We start from the raw sequence: 12,233 nt of genomic DNA on the forward strand, positions 1-12,233 counted from the left end.
ACATGAACCATTTGAGAACAGAACACCTTTTGAAATAATTCACTATCTAGTATTCATTTCAGACATGTCTAGTAAAAGAATTACAATATTATTAATTTTACTTACAAATATTATGGAAATGTATATCAATAATTAGCTCAATCAGTCCCAAAAAAATCACTAGATATTTAATCAAATACATTTGCACGTTAAAGCACCCACTAATACTCACACACCTGTGTCTCAACGCAACAGGGAGATCACAGTGGCAGCAAATTGAAACGTTTTTAAATTCTTTTTTTTTTTTTAAATTTACAGCACCTGACATCGGGCAAAGTTACTGATTACAACATTGACTAAAGAAATAAACACTAGTGGACAGATAAATTAAAGGGACCAAAATCAATACAGCCTGGCAGTAGTTGAGGGTCATAACTGGGGTTTGTGTCTGGTTAGAAAAGCTCCCCTCCACTGGCTACCACACTGTAATGTCTTCTTTTCTACTTACTTTTCAAATCCTTTTTTTCTTTTTTTACATTTTTATTTCACTAACACGCTACTGCCAAGAATATTTATTTTCAGATGATTTTAGCACCACATGAGACAAAAACTCAATGAATGAATGACTTAGGCTTTTTAATTATGCAATTAAACTGCACCAAAGCAATGAACATTATGGGATAATATTGATGTGAAAATTGACTCAGGGCTACATGAGATGTAGTGATTCTATTTAAAACACATTCAACTCAAGAGTCTGCAAGTGTACCAGCGTACGGAGTAGTGCAACGTTTGCCGCTGACAGACAAGGAAACAGCTGTGAGGAAAGGAAACAAAACAGAACATGGCAAAAGCCCATTTAATACAGAAGCAGAGGCTGCAAAGACTGGCAGGGTGATCTCCTTTCCAATTCAGCCCACATCTCCTTCTGTCCAGCTTTTGCAATGATGATCACTTTGGTCTTGTTTACATCATTGATGGGCATCTACTTATCTAATGAGCTATGGTTGCCTCTGGCATTGTCGTAGACTTACCTTTTACACATGTAGTTCACAGCGCACAAACAAACCAAACCCCTCATGCTCACGAGACCCCGCTTTTCAAACGTGCCCCAGGAGAAGTAGGAAACAGGTGAAAAAACAGAAGTGCGCCGACCTTTCACCCGAGGAGCAGACGTGTTGACTGAAGTTGCATCCCGGGGTCAGGCCTTCGCTAGCGGGGCACTCTCCAGAGGAGGCAGCAGTGATTCCCCTCAGGGACTTCGGCCAGCCTCCTTTGAAGCCTTACGCTATGCGCTGCGCTGTTTTCATGGCTGCAACGCCACCGGCTTCCTGCTCAGGCTGAACCCCCCCCCCCCCCCACCCAGCCCGTCACGACACACGCTCGCACAACACCCTTCTTACATTATCCACGCGGGGACCGGAGGCAGTGAAGGACCGCGGCTCTGCACACACCCGCCAACATGCTGCTTTGATGCTCTGGAATGCGAGTAAACAAACACGCTAACAAAAGCCAATGGGCACGGTAACCTCACGCTTATGCGTTTGGCTTTCTGTGTCAGACGTCTTCAAATGAAACCTGTTAATAGGTCCGGGGCAAAACATTCTTGACGAATGGCCAGTTGTAACATACTTCACAATCACATAGTCAAATAGACTAATAAATAGCAGACCAGCTGACATAACAGAGGGTCAAAGATGAAAGGCAGGACTAAAACACCAGTGGGTGGATGTGTTCCACATTCCTCAAGACTAAGAGCCACATGTAACAGAAGAACTTGAGCCTGTTACAAAGCCATAGCTTTGATCTCGAAACCTACAGCACTGAGTCACATCACATGACCGTTTTGCATCAAGAAGACAAACTGTAAGCATACAAATATATACGGTATAAATTAGGCCATTTCCCTTAAGTATGTTCTTGGCGTGGACGTTGTACCTAGGCAGCATCTGGGGCATGCGTGTAACATCCGACCCCGCGTTAGGTAGCTGGCCGCGGGTGCTGCTCGAGCTTGCGTTTTAGCATGTTGTAGTTTTCTTTGGTCCCTGGGGCATTTGGGTCCAGCCTTAAAGAGAGTTCATAATGCTTCTTAGCCAAGTCCAGCTTCCCCCAGCGGTGGTACAGAACAGCTGCAACAGCACGAGGAAGAGACAGCCCCTTAACAGCCTGGACATCACCCACACGTAGTTTCTTTCAAGTCTGGGAGACTGGACACGACTCTCCAGCTCTGTTCAGAGTTGTGTGCCAGTGTCTCATGGAAAAAAAGTGGAATTTAAATAGGAATTCTAATGGAATTCTAAAAGCAAGCTGCAGAAACAGAACCTCAATGCACATCTATAAAGCAACATGTTTTATGACTTACCAAGATTGCCATGGCAACTGGCAGCATTGGGGTTGATCTTCAGTGCATTTAGAAAGAAACCTTCTGACTCCTGAAGAGAAAATGAACACTCGCTGTAATGGTGTGTTTTCCCCAGCTAGTTTTAAGTGGGAGCTTTTGAACTGGGACATAACATTTTTTATTCTTTAAAATGAAATGGTCCAAAGGATATACTTTTGCTGTTCTTGCAATGTAGGGAAAAATGTAATATTTCCCTAAAAAAAAAACACACAACCAAACAACCCGTACCTTGTATTTCTCCTGTTTCCCCAGCACATTGGCTAACGAGAACATGATGGTGTGGTCTTTAGGTAATATCTTCAAGGCCTCTTTTCCCATCAGCTCTGCTTGAGCAAGGTTGCCTACAATCGAGAAAAAGTGCAACTTAATTAATGATGAACAGAGACACATCAGACATACTGATGAGCAGGCCAGTATGAATAGAAAAAAAAAAACACTACTGTGTCAGCTTTTTTCAAATGACCTTGTCTTAAGTATCAATTGTAGTAAATACTCCTGTAATTTAGTGGGGGGCAATGATACTGACAAGTAAAAGAGAAGAAAAAACAGATCAATAATCTTGGTTTTCTGTAGCCTGCAGTAGTGGTGTGTGCTGCTTGTTTTACAGACAGATCCCTGCCATTTGTCAGTAGTGTCCAGGCGAGTTTTTCCACTCCGCACATGGTCGACTGCTTTAGTTTCCTAATTAGGGAACTACGCAAGGGCTGCTGACTTATCGATCCAAGTGTCAAAACTCCCTTTGACCACAGAGTCCGAAAGGTCCCAGCAAACAGGCTTAGGCCCTTATCAAATTCATGAGCGCCCGAGCGCACGGCAGGAGCCGGGATGCGACTCCGGCCCCATGACTCTCCACGGAGGCACACGGGGACGGGCAGATATTCAAACGCAATTCTTTGGTTATTACTTTGAGGGGTCACGGGTCAAGACAAGGCTGAAAAATGTGGCGGGAAAAAGTTCCTGATGCCAGAGTTTTTTGGGGGTTTTTTTTTTAATGTGTGTGGTTACCAAGGCGCTGCAGGTAGGAGCAACCCGGCTGGGAGAAATGTCTGCTTAAAGAGGATCTGTTAGGGAATCGGGGCATTCTCCACACGACAGGGGGAAGGCTGGCTTTAAAACAACACACAAAGCATTTAATACATAAATTTCAAGCACTACTGATTTCTGCTCTTCCGGTCTAATCATATTGGGTGCTTACCAGGGCTGGGAAGCCTTCAAAATCTGTTGATGGCAGTAACTAGAATTTGATACCAACACTAAAATAACAATCCCCCCCCCCCCCCCCCGACTGCTCACTGTCATTTTTAGAAGTCTAGTATTGTATAAACATCATCTACATATTCAACCTTTAGATTACTGGGCAACAAATAAATCAAATGAATTAATGAATTTTTTTTAACGCGGATGTTTGAACACTTGCGGACTTTATTTTGTCTCCTGGTGCCAACAATAGCAGTAGAAAAGGCATAAAGAAATGAAAATGTATTCTAAAAAATGTATTTCATAGAATTACTTAAAACACCAACACAAGCTCCTGTTACAACAGGACAAGGCTCAAAAAAAAAAGGGCACTAAAATAATCATTGGTGGTGTTCTTTTTTTGCAGTAAAGCCACTGATAACAGAAAAATATAAAGATGATTTATGATATACATTTGTCAAATATTCTGGCACATTTCAGTGCTTAGTAGTACCAAGGATTTGGTTCGTGACTTTTGGGAAAGGATATTCAGATTCCAACCTTAGTTCTTACACCAGCATATAAAAATGTTAATGTATTATTAACTATATTATTATTATTTATTAACAATAATAATAAACAAAAAAGATTCCCTCTCAACTAATCAGCTTGTGATTTATTTATTTTTAAGTTATTTGGTCTCTCATTTGATGACAAAACAGCAGCACAAACATGTGAAGAGGCACTGGACAGTAGTTACTATTTACAGTAGAGAATTCTGCCATCAGCTTGGAGAGGGAAAGGGAGAGAACAAAGCTAATTGGTTTAAAGGGTGGACTAATTATGCGACAAGACCCCACATGTCTGAATGCACCTGACACTCAGCATCTGCAGAATACAAGTTCACACACAGACAGACAGGCGCGCACAGCCAGACAGACAGGCACACGCAGCGACACCTACACACGCCTACGCAGCCACGCCCACGCAGCCACACTCACACACCCACAGCCACACCCACACAAGCTATCCTTGGGATTAAGGAGGGGTGAAATGAAAGGTTTGGGAGGCGGTAGAGATCATTTCCGTTCTCCCTGAGGGGGCACACAAGGTCACATCTAATGAGAGCACTCACTCAGTTTAGGAGGTTAAATATACTTCTTACATTTAAGGGACTGCTAGTTCTCGCCCTCATTTATCTCTCCGAGCTTGTCGAACCGTTCCCACAGCTCCAGCTCACACGCTTTTACACCTTTCTGCTACTATGGGGAGGTTATTTGGTTCCAGGGCCCCCAGACCTTTGATCTATACATCATTTAACCCTGAAAACAGCAGGTATGTTTCCATATACCCATGGAAATATAAACCTGAATATGAATCTGAATATGGCCAACCTACCAAAAGAAGATTTATTTTGTAATAATGTAGTTTACATAGATTAATTTTGTTACCAATATAATACTCCTGGTTAGGTTTAGTCTGATGCAACTACACCCAACTCCATCATTGCTGAGAAAAGAAGGGTTATAAGAGGCCTGAGACTCATTTTATACACATAATTGCAATTATTTCAGTTTATGAACATGTGATATTTGTCTAGGCAGGAGAAAATGAGAAGTTTAAACTTTACAGTAATAAATACGAAAATAAATTTACATTGTATGGGGTTGCGTCTGTTGCCCTATGCACTTAAAATGATGAAATTGCATTGGTTGGCATGGCTCACCTAGACCATACTCGTTTCTTCTACATCTTATTCAAATGTCATAAAAAGAATAAAATGCTTTCATTACCAGAAAACCAATATTTTCTAACCATAACTAGAATACCAAGACAGGGAAATACAGCCACTCTTATTTGGTGCATGTAGATTTCTCATGTAACCTGTGGAGTCTAAAATATATTACAAGACCACCGTCACATGATAAGAACAACAAACGCTGTTATATGTCAGATTTTCAGATGTTATGTTGATGAACAGCTGTAGAAGAACAATTATGCTTCCAATATTATTATAAGGGCCCAGGTATACTACAGTGCCACCATAACAGTACCAGTGCTTACTGATCCTTACCAGTGTTGTCCAGCAGTATAACCATGTTGTTCCAAGCCAGGCTGTGATCAGGCTTTAACATCGTGGCATTCCTCCAAGCATTCAGAGCGTCCACGTGCCGATTCAGGTCTGCGTACTAGAGGGAATACCGTCAGCATTTAATCAGGAAACTGAAACATATCACAGCCCAATTAAAGCCTGGTCTTTGATGATCAACCAATCAGTGGCATTATCTGGATATCTAAACTCGAACAATGCTTGTCATCTCCCATTACAAAGACATGAAACACTGCAAAACGGTGCTGCTCACCAGTCGACCCAAATTGTAGTAGCAATCTGGATACTTCTTTCTGAATTTGATGGCGTTCCAGTAGCTCTGCTCAGCCTCGTCAAACTTCTTCAGGCTGTTCTGCACGATGCCCAGGTTCATCCACGCTGCGGCAAAGTCAGGCCTAAATGCGAGGAGAGAGAGTCCTTACCGACGTCGTCCAACCACGGACGCGCTAATGCACGCGCTAATGAGGGCCCTTCTCTCTACCTACTGGATGTGCACGGCCGTAGAGAGCAGCTCCTCCGCTTTCTGCAGCTCGTTCCGCTCCTTCAAAATGTTCCCCAGATTGTTCATGGCGTGGACGTATTTCGGGTGCAACCTAGAGGCAGCCAAACGACGAAAAGATCAAACAAAGTTCGGCGATGACTAAAACGCACTTCAGCAAACCTGCTCGTGTTTCTACGATTCCACTGAGGAACTCCCTCACCTCTTAAGAAAAAATAAAAGCTGTGACTCCAAACGGCGGGCCAAAAGGGAGCGGTTAGCGTGCTAGCCGAACCCCTTTGGCATCCATTTTTGTTAGCAGTAGCATATTAGTACGTGAAAGGCTGCATGCTGGGGAGGCCAGAGGCGCTGGTGAGCTGGCCTCACATGCCGTACCTCACTGCCTCCCTGTAGTACTGGATCGCAGCATCCTGGCTGCCACGGTCAGCGAGATTTTTGCCAACATTGTAATGAACCTGGGGAAGGGTGAAGGCATAAGAAGGTTATCAGGTTGTGTCACACTGCGCAATTTCAACTGCCTTTCACCAAAAACTCCCATTGTTTTTCACCTCTAAAATAAACACACTACAGATGCCAACTCTCTTGGCAAAACACTGTGCGTGTTGTTTCTAAAAAGGGATCATCAATCTTGCATGCACTGACTTTGACAATCTTGCATGCACTGACTTTGACCCCCCTCTTCAAATACACTCATAACTGCTGGGTTCACGGTTCAAGAAACACTGGACTTTTAGCAGTGGTCAATTTGTTGAAAACACAGAGCATCCCCCCCACTCCCCTCACCCATGACCTCACCTTGGCGTTAAGTGGGCACACAGACAGGGCGCTGGCAAACAGGCTCTGCTCAGATCTCCACTGCTGACTGCGCAAGGCACAGCGCGCCACGTTCATGGCCAGCAAGGCCAGCGTGGCTGCCCGTAGAAGCGTCTGCAGGGGGTGGGGGGGTTAGGGATGGATCAGTCAGGCACGTTAAAAGAGGAACGCCAGACAGGAGGGGCGCCTGCTTCCACGACTACGAGGACCGTTAGTTACAATGAGGTGTGGCTGGAGTGTGGAGATTAGGTGGTGCGGGGAGAGGGGCGGCTCGCAGTGGGCAGGGACGGGCGGCTACCTTGTGCCTCCTCCAGCGGCAGCAGCAGTGGGCCACGGCGTAGGCCAAGATGAGACAGTAGCCCGCCGTGGAGAGGTACAGCACGCGCTCGGCTATCACGAAGCCCACGCGGAAGAACAGGTTACTGGCTGGGAGGAAGGGCACGACCAGCAGCACCACGCCGAACGCCAGAGTCCTGCCTCCACATACGCAGCCAAGTCAGATCATGAAGAGCAAGTTGGAAGAACACAGTGGTTCAACTTGGACTTCTGAAGTCGGTTTGTTTGGTTATTTATTTGCTATATAGGTTTAAGAAACTGCACTCCGATTAGCAATTAAGGCAAGCAATATTGTCTCACCTGTAGGTTCATTTTACTCTAATTGAGAATGCCAGATAGTCAGTAACAACCACATAGAAGGTTCTTGACTAGTAAGGTTGCCAGTTCAAGCCCCACCACTGCCAAGTTGCCACTGTTGGGCCCCTGAGCAAGACCCTTAACCCTGAAGTTGTATTCAGTCATAATTATAAGTCGCTTTTGATAAAAGCGTCAGCTAAATACCATGAATGAATGAGCAGATGCTGTGCGATCCTCACCTTCGTTTAGTGCTGTCTGGCGAGCACAGAGCCTGCCTTATCAAACCAATGAAGCAGGCCCACAGCAGCAGCGGCCAGACGACTCGCCAGTCACCGGCTGATTTAATAAGAGGCACACAGCCCATTGACCAATCAAAACACAGCCACCAGGGACACAGCAGCAGCCATGCATTCAAGGAGTAGTAGTAATTATAGTTCACAATCTGCCAATCAAAGAGAACAGGAGGTGTTCGACATCAAAGAGACGGCCAAAGTGAGAAAGATGAAATGAAGAGGGGGAAAAATGTTGGTATGTCATCAAGTATGGCAGTGAGATCATTAACATGACAGGGTGCAGAGTTGAAACAGAGAATATTGCACCAATACACACAACAACTGTAGGGCATGTAAATAAACCAAAGCAAACTAAAAAAAATTATGTAAATTACAATATGATATTTTTGATATCAACACTGAGACTCAGAAACACAACAAAGACGGCTTCCACATTTTTCCAACCAGCCGGAAACAAAATGGTCTTAGCAACTTAAGAACAGAAAGCACCAGCGATGTTCTTTCAACCTACCCTAAGAAAAATGGTTTCAGCAAAGGAGGCTGGGTTGTCTACGTCTGTGAAGGCTGGGGGACCAGTACCCATGATCCTCCACCTCACGTACAAGAGCAAGGAGCCGGAGACAAGCAAGAGCGCCAGCCTGGCCAGCAGCCCCTTTCTCACCTGCTTGAAAACACACACAGTCGGATGCTGCGTAAGCCACTGTTGACTCACGAGATAAGACGGCGAAGGCGCGGCAGAGGTCAGGGATGCTGGAACGCGGGACACTTACGTCGGGACTTTTCCTCCCAAAGAGCAGATTGCGAGTCAGCTCGTACACATTCAGGTTGCAGACGATGAGGATATCAAAGGCGGCGCTCACCCCCTGGAAGAGAACGGGCCAGGACAATGATTCCCCACACCCAGTCAACAAACTCTGCTTACTGTGACAGACACACATCCCTTACTGCTCGACTCCAAAAACAAACTTCATTTGAACAGATTGGTGCAGATGCTCCGGAAATGAAATCTGCATGCATGTGTAGCTACACGGATGTTTGCATACGTACCAGAACAGTGATGCCCTGCTCCTTACACAGCATGGCTACAGGACACAGCAGCAGACTGACTGCTATCCAGGACACAGAGAATCTGTCACTCCTATCACCACCTTAAGAAAGACAATACTGAAAATGAAGAGAACACGGTACTACAGATTACAGTAGGATAAGATGACAACGCACATACCCTATTGTTGAATGTTCCAGTGTAAACTGGATGAACTCAAACTAGAGTATCTGCATTGCTCCACCTACCCTGAAATGCTCTGCAGTACGTGAGGAAGGATAGCTGGAAAAAGAGTGCACACAAGAGGTCTGCCCTACCCACGATGCCAGCCACCTAGCAGACAGAGGACATAAACCAGTTAGGTAGAGAACACTAGAACTCTGGATGCTTAAGAAACTTCAAGGACTTTCTGCAGCTCATTACAACGAGGCAAACAGGCGATTAAATGGCATTAAAACCTTTCCCAAATTCCTAAGGGAATTTTTTTCAGCAGTAGAGTTTCACAACCAGTCAAATTGGCTGTTTGTTTGTATGGGGGGGGAAACAACAACAACAACAAAAAAAAAAAAACCAAACAAACACAGAGTTAAAACATCTGCCACTGTGCATCGGCCTGTGAAACTGCCAGCGTTTCTGGAGGTGCCAAATTAGTGGCAGAGGCAGGAAGCCGGCCTCATTAGAGAGCTGCAGTTGGCCCTAGCTGGAGTCCTGGGCCAGTGGCTGGAGACGCCTTTGATAAATCCAGTAGGCCTAGGTCAGTGGTCTTTGTGAAGCGTACCCCCCCAGGTCCAGCACCGTTCCTCTCTGTGCCTGATTAAAGAACCCGGGCGGCAGAGAAGCTCAGACCTCGTGTTCCAGTTCAATGGGATTCACTCCCGGCAGGTTAGACCCGCAAGGCTGTGGCTGTTAGCGGCGCAGACGACCTCAGTGCCGCCCCTCTGCGAGGCAGCCCGGCTGAGCGGGGACTTCCTGCTCCCCGGCCTCCCATGCAGCCACGCGCGAGCCGACCGCAGGACGCCACCTCCCCTCCACTTACGCTTTCCGTGTGGACCGGGTGTGCGGCGAAAAAGAGCGCGGCCAGGAGCGAGGCCCTGGGCGCTCGGGCCAGCCCCTTTGCCCTCCCGTCACAGGCCGGGCCGGCCAGTAAGATCTCGAGGACGTCAACCATCAGCGCTGAGATGATGCAGTGGAGGCCAATGTTGAGCACATGGAATCCTGCCGGGTGCAGTCCACCGGCTAAGAGGTAGTTCAGCCTGCACAGAAACGATAAGAGGTCTGTGTCACTGGAATCAACGAACCTGCCTTTACGGTGATGTACACCATCCGAGCACACGGACAGTGAAAACCCACACAGCCAGTTAATTCAGGTCAATTATCTTGGTAAAACCGCTTTTGGCTCTTAAGAGAGGTCTGTGTTCTGGATAAGAGCCCAAGCACACCACAGCCAGTTGGACCGGTGTACATTTTTGTCAGCTTGGATCATTTGGAACTTGAGGACTGTGCAAAAAAGGGGGTGGACAAACCAGCCGCTATATTCATTAACCATTTTATATGCAAAAGTGTCACTACCATTAGCAGCATGAGGTCTGACCTAGACTAAATAACCCTGATATAGTAACCCCTCATAGCCAGGTTCAAATGGCAATGAGAATACAGAAATTAGAAGTCTAGAACAAGCAATATATGCAGCATCCCAAATTAATGCGGATTATTGCGCTGTCCGTGGGGTAAGTACTCGGGGCCACCTCGTCTGACTTCCTACTGGGAATAAAATTGCACTTCTAACCATATGGCCTTAAAATATGCAAGGGTGCCGGAAAAAGAAAAAAAAAAAAAAAAAAAACTTTTTATACAAGCAGGTCGGGCTATACTGTTAATCATGGAGGTCACTCAATATCGTTGCCACAACACAAAAAGAGTCCACACCCTTTAAAGCCATTTGCAGACAAGCGAGGCGGACAAGCTCACCTAAAGGTGAGAACAGTCAGTGGCCTGTAGGATTTGTGGCTGGAGTTGCTGCTCAGGTGGCTGCCCCAGAAATCATTTTTCCAGATGCTACTCAGGGGAGTGGCTGGGTTTAAATCCTGAAGCAAGCCAAACAATACACACATTTGTCACAAACACACACACAAAAATATCAACCAAAACAGACCAAGAGGCTTCAAATTCTAATCTAATAGTGTGCGGGAATTGCATGCATATCCATGGTTTCTGATATAACAGACATCATGAAGTCAACATTCACACAACACCTTGTTGTTGATAATGGCCTCGGAATCATCAAAGACAAAGTCCCCGTCATAGCTGTTGATGAAACAGATCAGGCCAACCAAGGCCACCAGCAGGCGCGATTGCAGGGGTCTGAGCTTTGGCAAGGGGACATGGTTGTCCCAGTGAGGTTCACACAGTACCATTGTGCATGTGGTTTCTGCTCATGCTGCCTCGCCATTTATTAGCTGGAGAAATTGGACAGAATTAAACGTTAAGCGGTACAGTAAACTAACAATCACACACTCTACATGGGGTTGTTAGGTGCTGAGGATTGCCATTGCCATCATCGCTTTACCATAAATAATTAAAATCTACCCCCCCTTCCAAAAAAAAAAACCCATTATGCATGACTGGCTATTAGAATTAGAAGAGACATGGCCTGTATTTGATGCACCAAATGACAACCTACCTCTACATTTCAGTGACTCATGCAGATGCAGAATGACATTACAGTGGGGCAGAGAGAACTAGCTAGCTATCTTAGCTTAGCTAGCCAAGGCAGCTATCAGGAATAAGTCTATCGAAAAGGTAAACGACAGTAAACGAATATCACCTAAGAATTCAGCACTATAAAGATTTTTAAAATGTCGAATTACTGAAAAAAAGGCGGACAAACGTCCTAAAGCGTCGCCTATAGCGCATGTAAACGTAGTAGGTAAGCTAGCATTAGCTAGTGTCGGAGGAGCTAGCAAGGGCAATTTAAAAAAGACCAACGACTACGCCGGACAAACGGCTGCACGTGCCCCATACCGGCGGGCGTCCGTGTCTACACACCGCGGCATGTACTAGTCCCAGAGCTCCCGTAGCTAGTTAAACGGGTCAGAGGGCTAGGACGCCGCTAAACGGGCTTTAATCCACGTCCGGACCGGTCCGGACCGCGCGCTTCCTCCACCAACCACGGGGACCGTCCAGAGCTGGCACGTGGTGTCACGTGACCACGGTTATTGTAGGTCAGAGCTGCGGCATGGTTGCGCAATCCCGTTCAACGTAATTATCGACTGGGAAGTCGGGGT

At 45.9% G+C, this 12,233-nt stretch overlaps 1 protein-coding gene across 5 annotated transcripts; it reads right to left on the reverse strand.

Moving 5' to 3' along the window:
* Positions 1-598: 598 nt before the first annotated feature.
* On the reverse strand, positions 599-12,142 carry tmtc4 (transmembrane O-mannosyltransferase targeting cadherins 4). 5 transcript variants are annotated; one of them, XM_081720774.1, is made up of 19 exons: positions 11,630-12,141; positions 11,202-11,405; positions 10,918-11,033; positions 9,986-10,202; positions 9,198-9,282; positions 8,952-9,052; positions 8,675-8,767; positions 8,416-8,568; positions 7,851-8,053; positions 7,277-7,451; positions 6,961-7,092; positions 6,541-6,620; positions 6,152-6,259; positions 5,920-6,061; positions 5,631-5,745; positions 2,609-2,721; positions 2,342-2,411; positions 1,918-2,108; positions 599-796 (listed from the first exon to the last, which is right to left on the reverse strand). In XM_081720774.1, exons 2-18 carry the CDS (start codon positions 11,361-11,363, stop codon positions 1,960-1,962), a joined length of 2,214 nt encoding a protein of 737 aa, XP_081576900.1. In that variant the 5' UTR covers positions 11,364-11,405; positions 11,630-12,141; the 3' UTR covers positions 599-796; positions 1,918-1,959. The 5 variants fall into 5 exon arrangements, with proteins under 5 accessions (XP_081576900.1, XP_026857176.3, XP_026857177.3 ...); XM_027001375.3 differs by having other exon boundaries at positions 599-2,108; XM_027001376.3 differs by having other exon boundaries at positions 599-2,108; positions 8,416-8,565; positions 11,630-12,140.
* Between the last annotated feature and the right edge of the window lie 91 nt (positions 12,143-12,233).

The sequence above is a fragment of the Electrophorus electricus genome, chromosome 9 (genome assembly GCF_041902795.1).
Source record: "Electrophorus electricus isolate QZ-2024a chromosome 9, ASM4190279v1, whole genome shotgun sequence".
Taxonomy (NCBI): domain Eukaryota; kingdom Metazoa; phylum Chordata; class Actinopteri; order Gymnotiformes; family Gymnotidae; genus Electrophorus; species Electrophorus electricus.

Coding starts and splice junctions, on each gene's coding strand:
- tmtc4 (XM_081720774.1), bottom strand. CDS start 11,363: ATGGTACTGTGTGAACCTCACTGGGACAACCATGTCCCCTTGCCAAAG. Junction 11,034..11,201: donor AGGCCATTATCAACAACAAG/GTGTTGTGTGAA, acceptor GGCTTGCTTCAG/GATTTAAACCCAGCCACTCC. Junction 2,412..2,608: donor GGAAACAGGAGAAATACAAG/GTACGGGTTGTT, acceptor TTTTCTCTTCAG/GAGTCAGAAGGTTTCTTTCT.